The sequence below is a fragment of the Saccoglossus kowalevskii genome, chromosome 14 (genome assembly GCF_978046115.1).
Source record: "Saccoglossus kowalevskii chromosome 14, keSacKowa6.1, whole genome shotgun sequence".
Classification (NCBI taxonomy): Eukaryota; Metazoa; Hemichordata; class Enteropneusta; family Harrimaniidae; genus Saccoglossus; species Saccoglossus kowalevskii.
In genome coordinates, this window is record NC_140654.1 from 36300873 (window position 1) to 36314323 (window position 13451).

Below are 13451 nucleotides of genomic sequence, written 5' to 3' on the forward strand. Positions count from 1 at the left end.
CATACTCCTGGTTGTGAACATATTATGCTTCCCATCACTCATACTCCTGGTTGTGAACACATTATGCTTCCCATCACTCATACTCCTGGTTGTGACCACATTGTGCTTCCAATCACTCATACTCCTGGTTGTGAACACATTGTGCTTCTCATCACTCATACTCCTTGTTGTGACCACATTATGCTTCCCATCACTCATACTCCTGGTTGTGACCACATTGTGCTTCCAATCACTCATACTCCTGGTTGTGAACACATTGTGCTTCTCATCACTCATACTCCTTGTTGTGACCACATTATGCTTCCCATCACTCATACATTGTGCTTCCCATCACTCATACATTGTTCTTCCCATCACTCATACTCCTGGTTGTGAACACATTATGCTTCCCATCACTCATACTCCTTGTTGTGACCACATTGTGCTTCCCATCACTCATACTCCTGGTTGTGAATACATTATGCTTCCCATCACTCATACTCATGGTTGTAAACATATTGTGCTTTCCATCACTCATACCATTTTTGGTGTTAAGTGCATTTTCTTTGGAGACACACTTCTGATAAAGCAAATACAGTATATAACACTCTATATAATTGTCATATCTTTTTGTCTGTATATAAAATAATTCTAAACGAATGCAGTATTCATCAATTAATTCTTTAGTCTTTCATTGTTGCTATGGTGAAACTGATAAATCATTTTTCTTGTACAGATTCTGAAAATGTGGAGGATGTGAGAGAACATGGCAATATAGAAAGGTAGTTACTACCATATTTCCTATGCTGTGTACATGTATGTAGACAATATCCAATTTTATGTGCACATATCTATGGATGGAATTTATACCAATTAGTTAGTGTATACTCTATTGTGAGATGTTGGCATATAGTCTATTGTGAGATGTTACTTTATACTACTCTATGGTGAGATGTTAGTTTATACTACTCTATGGTGTGATGTTAGTTTATACTACTCCATGATGTGATGTTAGTTTATACTACTCCATTGTGAGATGTTGGCTTATAGTTGTCTATGGTGAGAAGTTAGTTTATACTACTCTATGGTGAGAAGTTAGTTTATACTACTCTATGGTGAGATGTTACTTTATACTACTCAATGGTGAGATGTTACTTTATACTACTTTATGGTGAGATGTTAGTTTATACTACTCTATGGTGTGATGTTAGTTTATACTACTCTGTGATGAGATTTTAGTTTATACTACTCTATTGTGAGATGTTGGCTTATAGTCGTCTATGGTGAGATGTTAGTTTATACTACTCTATTGTGAGATGTTGGCTTATAGTTGTCTATGGTGAGAAGTTAGTTTATACTACTCTATGGTGAGATGTTACTTTATACTACTCTATGGTGAGAAGTTAGTTTATACTACTGTATTGTGGGATGTTAGTTTATACTACTGTATGGTGTGATGTTAGTTTATACTACTCAATGGTGAGATGTTAGTTTATACTACTCTATTGTGAGATGTTAGTTTATACTACTCTATGGTGAGAAGTTAGTTTATACTACTCTATGGTGAGATGTTACTTTATACTACTCTATGGTGAGATGTTACTTTATACTACTTTATGGTGAGATGTTAGTTTATACTACTCTATGGTGTGATGTTAGTTTATACTACTCTGTGATGAGATTTTAGTTTATACTACTCTATTGTGAGATGTTGGCTTATAGTCGTCTATGGTGAGATGTTAGTTTATACTACTCTATTGTGAGATGTTGGCTTATAGTTGTCTGTGGTGAGAAGTTAGTTTATACTACTCTATGGTGAGATGTTACTTTATACTACTCTATGGTGAGAAGTTAGTTTATACTACTGTATTGTGGGATGTTAGTTTATACTACTGTATGGTGTGATGTTAGTTTATACTACTCAATGGTGAGATGTTAGTTTATACTACTCTATTGTGAGATGTTAGTTTATACTACTCTATTGTGAGATGTTGGCTTATAGTCTATTGTGAGATGTTAGTTTATACTACTCTATGGTGAGATGTTAGTTTATACTACTCTATGGTGTGATGTTAGTTTATACTACTCTATGGTGTGATGTTAGTTTATACTACTCCATGATGTGGTGTTAGTTTATACTACTCCATTGTGAGATGTTGGCTTATAGTTGTCTATGGTGAGAAGTTAGTTTATACTACTCTATGGTGAGATGTTACTTTATACTACTCTATGGTGAGATGTTACTTTATACTACTCTATGGTGAGATGTTAGTTTATACTACTCTATGGTGTGATGTTAGTTTATACTACTCTGTGATGAGATTTTAGTTTATACTACTCTATTGTGAGATGTTGGCTTATAGTCGTCTATGGTGAGATGTTACTTTATACTACTCTATGGTGAGAAGTTAGTTTATACTACTCTATGGTGAGATGTTAGTTTATACTACTCTATTGTGGGATGTTAGTTTATACTACTGTATGGTGTGATGTTAGTTTATACTACTCAATGGTGAGATGTTAGTTTATACTACTCCATGGTGAGATGTTAGTTTATACTACTCTATTGTGAGATGTTGGCTTATAGTCGTCTATGGTGAGAAGTTAGTTAATACTACTCTATGGTGAGATGTTAGTTTATACTACTCTATTGTGAGATGTTAGTTTATACTACTCTATTGTGAGATGTTGGCTTATAGTCGTCTACGGTGAGATGTTAGTTTATACTACTCTATGGTGAGATGTTAGTTTATACTACTCTATTGTGAGATGTTAGTTTATACTACTCTATTGTGAGATGTTGGCTTATAGTCGTCTACGGTGAGATGTTAGTTTATACTACTCTATGGTGAGATGTTTTTACTACTCTATTGTGAGATGTTGGCTTATAGTCTATTGTGAGATGTTAGTTTATACTACTCTATGGTGAGAAGTTAGTTTATACTACTCTATGGTGAGATGTTAGTTTATACTACTCTATTGTGGGATGTTAGTTTATACTACTGTATGGTGTGATGTTAGTTTATACTACTCAATGGTGAGATGTTAGTTTATACTACTCCATGGTGAGATGTTAGTTTATACTACTCTATTGTGAGATGTTGGCTTATAGTCGTCTATGGTGAGAAGTTAGTTTATACTACTCTATGGTGAGATGTTAGTTTATACTACTCTATTGTGAGATGTTAGTTTATACTACTCTATTGTGAGATGTTGGCTTATAGTCGTCTACGGTGAGATGTTAGTTTATACTACTCTATGGTGAGATGTTAGTTTATACTACTCTATTGTGAGATGTTAGTTTATACTACTCTATTGTGAGATGTTGGCTTATAGTCGTCTACGGTGAGATGTTAGTTTATACTACTCTATGGTGAGATGTTTTTACTACTCTATTGTGAGATGTTGGCTTATAGTCTATTGTGAGATGTTAGTTTATATTACTCTATGGTGAGATGTTTGTACTACTCCATGGTGAGATGTTAGTTTATACTGCTCCATGGTGAGATATTAGTTTATACTACTCTATGGTGAGATGTTGGCTTATAGTCGTCTATGGTGAGATGTTAGTTTATATTACTCTATGGTGAGATGTTAGTTTATACTACTCTATGTTGAGATGTTAGTTTATACTACTCTATGGTGAGATATTAGTTTATACTACTCTATTGTGAGATGTTGGCTTATAGTCGTCTATGGTGAGATGTTAGTTTATATTACTCTATGGTGAGATGTTAGTTTATACTACTCTATGTTGAGATGTTAGTTTATACTACTCTATGGTGAGATGTTAGTTTATACTACTTTATTGTGAGATGTTGGCTTATAGTCATCTATGGTGAGATGTTAGTTTATACTACTCTATGGTGAGATGTTTTTACTACTCTATTGTGAGATGTTGGCTTATAGTAGTCTATTGTGAGATGTTAGTTTATACTACTCTATGGTGAGATGTTTGTTTATACTACTCTATGGTGAGATGTTTGTTTATACTACTCTTTGGTGAGATGTTTGTTTATACTACTCTATGGTGAGATGTTAGTTTATACTACTCTATGGTGAGATGTTGGCTTATAGTCATCTATGGTGAGATGTTAGTTTATACTACTCTATGGTGAGATGTTTTTACTACTCTATTGTGAGATGTTGGCTTATAGTAGTCTATTGTGAGATGTTAGTTTATACTACTCTATGGTGAGATGTTTGTTTATACTACTCTATGGTGAGATGTTTGTTTATACTACTCTTTGGTGAGATGTTTGTTTATACTACTCTATGGTGAGATGTTAGTTTATACTACTCTATGGTGAGATGTTAGTTTATACTACTTTATTGTGAGATGTTGGCTTATAGTCATCTATGGTGAGATGTTAGTTTATACTACTCTATGGTGAGATGTTGGCTTATAGTAGTCTATTGTGAGATGTTAGTTTATACTACTCTATGGTGAGATGTTTGTTTATACTACTCTATGGTGAGATGTTTGTTTATACTACTCTTTGGTGAGATGTTTGTTTATACTACTCTATGGTGAGATGTTAGTTTATACTACTCTATGGTGTAATGTTAGTTTATACTACTCTATGGTGAGATGTTTTTACTACTCTATTGTGAGATGTTAGTTTATACTACTCCATGGTGAGATGTTAGTTTATACTACTCCATGGTGAGATGTTAGTTTATACTACTCTATGGTGAGATGTTAGTTTATACTACTCTATGGTGTAATGTTAGTTTATACTACTCTATGGTGAGATGTTTTTACTACTCTATTGTGAGATGTTAGTTTATACTACTCTATGGTGTGATGTTAGTTTATACTACTCCATGATGTGATGTTAGTTTATACTACTCCATTGTGAGATGTTGGCTTATAGTTGTCTATGGTGAGAAGTTACATGTAGTTTATACTACTCTATGGTGAGAAGTTAGTTTATACTACTCTATGGTGAGATGTTACTTTATACTACTCTATGGTGAGATGTTACTTTATACTACTTTATGGTGAGATGTTGGCTTATAGTCGTCTATGGTGAGAAGTTAGTTTATACTACTCTATGGTGAGATGTTTGTTTATAGTACTCTATGGTGAGATGTTTGTTTATACTACTCTATTGTGAGATGTTGGCTTATAGTCTATTGTGAGATGTTAGTTTATACTACTCTATGGTGAGATGTTAGTTTATACTACTCTATGGTGTGATGTTAGTTTATACTACTCTATGGTGTGATGTTAGTTTATACTACTCCATGATGTGGTGTTAGTTTATACTACTCCATTGTGAGATGTTGGCTTATAGTTGTCTATGGTGAGAAGTTAGTTTATACTACTCTATGGTGAGATGTTACTTTATACTACTCTATGGTGAGATGTTACTTTATACTACTCTATGGTGAGATGTTACTTTATACTACTCTATGGTGAGATGTTAGTTTATACTACTCTATGGTGTGATGTTAGTTTATACTACTCTGTGATGAGATTTTAGTTTATACTACTCTATTGTGAGATGTTGGCTTATAGTCGTCTATGGTGAGATGTTACTTTATACTACTCTATGGTGAGAAGTTAGTTTATACTACTCTATGGTGAGATGTTAGTTTATACTACTCTATTGTGGGATGTTAGTTTATACTACTGTATGGTGTGATGTTAGTTTATACTACTCAATGGTGAGATGTTAGTTTATACTACTCCATGGTGAGATGTTAGTTTATACTACTCTATTGTGAGATGTTGGCTTATAGTCGTCTATGGTGAGAAGTTAGTTAATACTACTCTATGGTGAGATGTTAGTTTATACTACTCTATTGTGAGATGTTAGTTTATACTACTCTATTGTGAGATGTTGGCTTATAGTCGTCTACGGTGAGATGTTAGTTTATACTACTCTATGGTGAGATGTTAGTTTATACTACTCTATTGTGAGATGTTAGTTTATACTACTCTATTGTGAGATGTTGGCTTATAGTCGTCTACGGTGAGATGTTAGTTTATACTACTCTATGGTGAGATGTTTTTACTACTCTATTGTGAGATGTTGGCTTATAGTCTATTGTGAGATGTTAGTTTATACTACTCTATGGTGAGAAGTTAGTTTATACTACTCTATGGTGAGATGTTAGTTTATACTACTCTATTGTGGGATGTTAGTTTATACTACTGTATGGTGTGATGTTAGTTTATACTACTCAATGGTGAGATGTTAGTTTATACTACTCCATGGTGAGATGTTAGTTTATACTACTCTATTGTGAGATGTTGGCTTATAGTCGTCTATGGTGAGAAGTTAGTTTATACTACTCTATGGTGAGATGTTAGTTTATACTACTCTATTGTGAGATGTTAGTTTATACTACTCTATTGTGAGATGTTGGCTTATAGTCGTCTACGGTGAGATGTTAGTTTATACTACTCTATGGTGAGATGTTAGTTTATACTACTCTATTGTGAGATGTTAGTTTATACTACTCTATTGTGAGATGTTGGCTTATAGTCGTCTACGGTGAGATGTTAGTTTATACTACTCTATGGTGAGATGTTTTTACTACTCTATTGTGAGATGTTGGCTTATAGTCTATTGTGAGATGTTAGTTTATATTACTCTATGGTGAGATGTTTGTACTACTCCATGGTGAGATGTTAGTTTATACTGCTCCATGGTGAGATATTAGTTTATACTACTCTATGGTGAGATGTTGGCTTATAGTCGTCTATGGTGAGATGTTAGTTTATATTACTCTATGGTGAGATGTTAGTTTATACTACTCTATGTTGAGATGTTAGTTTATACTACTCTATGGTGAGATATTAGTTTATACTACTCTATTGTGAGATGTTGGCTTATAGTCGTCTATGGTGAGATGTTAGTTTATATTACTCTATGGTGAGATATTAGTTTATACTACTCTATGTTGAGATGTTAGTTTATACTACTCTATGGTGAGATGTTAGTTTATACTACTCTATGGTGAGATGTTTTTACTACTCTATTGTGAGATGTTGGCTTATAGTAGTCTATTGTGAGATGTTAGTTTATACTACTCTATGGTGAGATGTTTGTTTATACTACTCTATGGTGAGATGTTTGTTTATACTACTCTTTGGTGAGATGTTTGTTTATACTACTCTATGGTGAGATGTTAGTTTATACTACTCTATGGTGAGATGTTAGTTTATACTACTTTATTGTGAGATGTTGGCTTATAGTCATCTATGGTGAGATGTTAGTTTATACTACTCTATGGTGAGATGTTGGCTTATAGTAGTCTATTGTGAGATGTTAGTTTATACTACTCTATGGTGAGATGTTTGTTTATACTACTCTATGGTGAGATGTTTGTTTATACTACTCTTTGGTGAGATGTTTGTTTATACTACTCTATGGTGAGATGTTAGTTTATACTACTCTATGGTGTAATGTTAGTTTATACTACTCTATGGTGAGATGTTTTTACTACTCTATTGTGAGATGTTAGTTTATACTACTCCATGGTGAGATGTTAGTTTATACTACTCCATGGTGAGATGTTAGTTTATACTACTCTATGGTGAGATGTTTTTACTACTCTATTGTGAGATGTTAGTTTATACTACTCTATGGTGTGATGTTAGTTTATACTACTCCATGATGTGATGTTAGTTTATACTACTCCATTGTGAGATGTTGGCTTATAGTTGTCTATGGTGAGAAGTTACATGTAGTTTATACTACTCTATGGTGAGAAGTTAGTTTATACTACTCTATGGTGAGATGTTACTTTATACTACTCTATGGTGAGATGTTACTTTATACTACTTTATGGTGAGATGTTGGCTTATAGTCGTCTATGGTGAGAAGTTAGTTTATACTACTCTATGGTGAGATGTTTGTTTATAGTACTCTATGGTGAGATGTTTGTTTATACTACTCTATGGTGAGATGTTGGCTTATAGTCGTCTATGGTGAGATGTTAGTTTATATTACTCTATGGTGAGATGTTAGTTTATACTACTCTATGTTGAGATGTTAGTTTATACTACTCTATGGTGAGATATTAGTTTATACTACTCTATTGTGAGATTTTGGCTTATAGTCGTCTATGGTGAGATGTTAGTTTATATTACTCTATGGTGAGATGTTAGTTTATACTACTCTATGTTGAGATGTTAGTTTATACTACTCTATGGTGAGATGTTAGTTTATACTACTTTATTGTGAGATGTTGGCTTATAGTCATCTATGGTGAGATGTTAGTTTATACTACTCTATGGTGAGATGTTTTTACTACTCTATTGTGAGATGTTGGCTTATAGTCTATTGTGAGATGTTAGTTTATACTACTCTATAGTGAGATGTTAGTTTATACTACTCTATGGTGTAATGTTAGTTTATACTACTCTATGGTGAGATGTTTTTACTACTCTATTGTGAGATGTTAGTTTATACTACTCCATGGTGAGATGTTGGCTTATGGTCGTCTACGGTGAGATGTTAGTTTATACTACTCTATGGTGAGAAGATATTTATACTACTCTATGGTGAGAAGTTATTTATACTACTCTATGGTGAGATGTTAGTTTATACCACTCTATTGTGAGATGTTGGCTTATAGTCGTCTATTGTGAGATGTTAGTTGATACTACTCTATGGTGAGATGTTTGTTTATACTACTCTGGTGAGATGTTAGTTTATATTACTCTATGGTGAGATGTTAGTTTATACTACTCTATGGTGAGATGTTAGTTTATACTACTCTATTGTGAGATGTTAGTTTATACTACTCTATTGTGAGATGTTGGCTTATAGTCGTCCACGGTGAGATGTTAGTTTATACTACTCTATGGTGAGATGTTAGTTTATACTACTCTATGGTGAGAAGTTAGTTATACTACTCTATGGTGAGATGTTAGTTATATTACTCTATGGTGAGATGTTAGTTTATACTACTCTATGGTGAGATGTTAGTTTATACTACTCTATGGTGAGATGTTAGTTTATACTACTCTATTGTGAGATGTTGGCTTATAGTCGTCTACGGTGAGATGTTAGTTTATACTACTCTATGGTGAGATGTTTTTACTACTCTATTGTGAGATGTTGGCTTATAGTCTATTGTGAGATGTTAGTTTATATTACTCTATGGTGAGATGTTTGTACTACTCCATGGTGAGATGTTAGTTTATACTACTCCATGGTGAGATATTAGTTTATACTACTCTATGGTGAGATGTTGGCTTATAGTCGTCTATGGTGAGATGTTAATTTATATTACTCTATGGTGAGATGTTAGTTTATACTACTCTATGTTGAGATGTTAGTTTATACTACTCTATGGTGAGATATTAGTTTATACTACTCTATTGTGAGATGTTGGCTTATAGTCGTCTATGGTGAGATGTTAGTTTATATTACTCTATGGTGAGATGTTAGTTTATACTACTCTATGTTGAGATGTTAGTTTATACTACTCTATGGTGAGATGTTAGTTCATACTACTTTATTGTGAGATGTTGGCTTATAGTCATCTATGGTGAGATGTTAGTTTATACTATATGGTGAGATGTTTTTACTACTCTATTGTGAGATGTTGGCTTATAGTAGTCTATTGTGAGATGTTAGTTTATACTACTCTATGGTGAGATGTTTGTTTATACTACTCTTTGGTGAGATGTTTGTTTATACTACTCTATGGTGAGATGTTAGTTTATACTACTCTATGATGTGATGTTAGTTATACTACTCTATGGTGAGATGTTAGTTTATACTACTCTATTGTGAGATGTTGGCTTATAGTCGTCTATGGTGAGATGTTAGTTTATATTACTCTATGGTGAGATGTTAGTTTATACTACTCTATGGTGAGATGTTAGTTTATACTACTCTATGGTGAGATATTAGTTTATACTACTCTATTGTGAGATGTTGGCTTATAGTCGTCTATGGTGAGATGTTAGTTTATATTACTCTATGGTGAGATGTTAGTTTATACTACTCTATGTTGAGATGTTAGTTTATACTACTCTATGGTGAGATGTTAGTTTATACTACTTTATTGTGAGATGTTGGCTTATAGTCATCTATGGTGAGATGTTAGTTTATACTACTCTATGGTGAGATGTTTTTACTACTCTATTGTGAGATGTTGGCTTATAGTAGTCTATTGTGAGATGTTAGTTTATACTACTCTATGGTGAGATGTTTGTTTATACTACTCTATGGTGAGATGTTTGTTTATACTACTCTTTGGTGAGATGTTTGTTTATACTACTCTATGGTGAGATGTTAGTTTATACTACTCTATGGTGAGATGTTAGTTTATACTACTTTATTGTGAGATGTTGGCTTATAGTCATCTATGGTGAGATGTTAGTTTATACTACTCTATGGTGAGATGTTGGCTTATAGTAGTCTATTGTGAGATGTTAGTTTATACTACTCTATGGTGAGATGTTTGTTTATACTACTCTATGGTGAGATGTTTGTTTATACTACTCTTTGGTGAGATGTTTGTTTATACTACTCTATGGTGAGATGTTAGTTTATACTACTCTATGGTGTAATGTTAGTTTATACTACTCTATGGTGAGATGTTAGTTTATACTACTCTATGGTGAGATGTTGGCTTATAGTAGTCTATTGTGAGATGTTAGTTTATACTACTCCATGGTGAGATGTTAGTTTATACTACTCCATGGTGAGATGTTAGTTTATACTACTCTATGGTGAGATGTTAGTTTATACTACTCTATGGTGTAATGTTAGTTTATACTACTCTATGGTGAGATGTTTTTACTACTCTATTGTGAGATGTTAGTTTATACTACTCTATGGTGTGATGTTAGTTTATACTACTCCATGATGTGATGTTAGTTTATACTACTCCATTGTGAGATGTTGGCTTATAGTTGTCTATGGTGAGAAGTTACATGTAGTTTATACTACTCTATGGTGAGAAGTTAGTTTATACTACTCTATGGTGAGATGTTACTTTATACTACTCTATGGTGAGATGTTACTTTATACTACTTTATGGTGAGATGTTGGCTTATAGTCGTCTATGGTGAGAAGTTAGTTTATACTACTCTATGGTGAGATGTTTGTTTATAGTACTCTATGGTGAGATGTTTGTTTATACTACTCTATTGTGAGATGTTGGCTTATAGTCTATTGTGAGATGTTAGTTTATACTACTCTATGGTGAGATGTTAGTTTATACTACTCTATGGTGTGATGTTAGTTTATACTACTCTATGGTGTGATGTTAGTTTATACTACTCCATGATGTGGTGTTAGTTTATACTACTCCATTGTGAGATGATGGCTTATAGTTGTCTATGGTGAGAAGTTAGTTTATACTACTCTATGGTGAGATGTTACTTTATACTACTCTATGGTGAGATGTTACTTTATACTACTCTATGGTGAGATGTTAGTTTATACTACTCTATGGTGTGATGTTAGTTTATACTACTCTGTGATGAGATTTTAGTTTATACTACTCTATTGTGAGATGTTGGCTTATAGTCGTCTATGGTGAGATGTTACTTTATACTACTCTATGGTGAGAAGTTAGTTTATACTACTCTATGGTGAGATGTTAGTTTATACTACTCTATTGTGGGATGTTAGTTTATACTACTGTATGGTGTGATGTTAGTTTATACTACTCAATGGTGAGATGTTAGTTTATACTACTCCATGGTGAGATGTTAGTTTATACTACTCTATTGTGAGATGTTGGCTTATAGTCGTCTATGGTGAGAAGTTAGTTAATACTACTCTATGGTGAGATGTTAGTTTATACTACTCTATTGTGAGATGTTAGTTTATACTACTCTATTGTGAGATGTTGGCTTATAGTCGTCTACGGTGAGATGTTAGTTTATACTACTCTATGGTGAGATGTTAGTTTATACTACTCTATTGTGAGATGTTAGTTTATACTACTCTATTGTGAGATGTTGGCTTATAGTCGTCTACGGTGAGATGTTAGTTTATACTACTCTATGGTGAGATGTTTTTACTACTCTATTGTGCGATGTTGGCTTATAGTCTATTGTGAGATGTTAGTTTATACTACTCTATGGTGAGAAGTTAGTTTATACTACTCTATGGTGAGATGTTAGTTTATACTACTCTATTGTGGGATGTTAGTTTATACTACTGTATGGTGTGATGTTAGTTTATACTACTCAATGGTGAGATGTTAGTTTATACTACTCCATGGTGAGATGTTAGTTTATACTACTCTATTGTGAGATGTTGGCTTATAGTCGTCTATGGTGAGAAGTTAGTTTATACTACTCTATGGTGAGATGTTAGTTTATACTACTCTATTGTGAGATGTTAGTTTATACTACTCTATTGTGAGATGTTGGCTTATAGTCGTCTACGGTGAGATGTTAGTTTATACTACTCTATGGTGAGATGTTAGTTTATACTACTCTATTGTGAGATGTTAGTTTATACTACTCTATTGTGAGATGTTGGCTTATAGTCGTCTACGGTGAGATGTTAGTTTATACTACTCTATGGTGAGATGTTTTTACTACTCTATTGTGAGATGTTGGCTTATAGTCTATTGTGAGATGTTAGTTTATATTACTCTATGGTGAGATGTTTGTACTACTCCATGGTGAGATGTTAGTTTATACTGCTCCATGGTGAGATATTAGTTTATACTACTCTATGGTGAGATGTTGGCTTATAGTCGTCTATGGTGAGATGTTAGTTTATATTACTCTATGGTGAGATGTTAGTTTATACTACTCTATGTTGAGATGTTAGTTTATACTACTCTATGGTGAGATATTAGTTTATACTACTCTATTGTGAGATGTTGGCTTATAGTCGTCTATGGTGAGATGTTAGTTTATATTACTCTATGGTGAGATGTTAGTTTATACTACTCTATGTTGAGATGTTAGTTTATACTACTCTATGGTGAGATGTTAGTTTATACTACTTTATTGTGAGATGTTGGCTTATAGTCATCTATGGTGAGATGTTAGTTTATACTACTCTATGGTGAGATGTTTTTACTACTCTATTGTGAGATGTTGGCTTATAGTAGTCTATTGTGAGATGTTAGTTTATACTACTCTATGGTGAGATGTTTGTTTATACTACTCTATGGTGAGATGTTTGTTTATACTACTCTTTGGTGAGATGTTTGTTTATACTACTCTATGGTGAGATGTTAGTTTATACTACTCTATGGTGAGATGTTAGTTTATACTACTTTATTGTGAGATGTTGGCTTATAGTCATCTATGGTGAGATGTTAGTTTATACTACTCTATGGTGAGATGTTGGCTTATAGTAGTCTATTGTGAGATGTTAGTTTATACTACTCTATGGTGAGATGTTTGTTTATACTACTCTATGGTGAGATGTTTGTTTATACTACTCTTTGGTGAGATGTTTGTTTATACTACTCTATGGTGAGATGTTAGTTTATACTACTCTATGGTGTAATGTTAGTTTATA

General features: G+C 33.2%; 1 protein-coding gene across 3 annotated transcripts in view; it reads left to right on the forward strand.

Annotated features, from left to right (window-relative positions):
• LOC102802756 (extracellular sulfatase Sulf-1-like) overlaps positions 1 to 13451 on the forward strand; it is a 219694-nt gene that overhangs the window by 186986 nt on the left and 19257 nt on the right. For 2 of the 3 annotated variants that reach the window (XM_085508184.1, XM_085508185.1), the window contains exon 18: positions 716 to 761. In XM_085508184.1, coding sequence (XP_085364310.1) covers positions 716 to 761 — 46 coding nt within the window. Of the gene's footprint in view, positions 1 to 715; positions 796 to 13451 lie in introns of all 3 variants that reach the window. The other variant, XM_085508186.1, reaches the window with a different exon arrangement.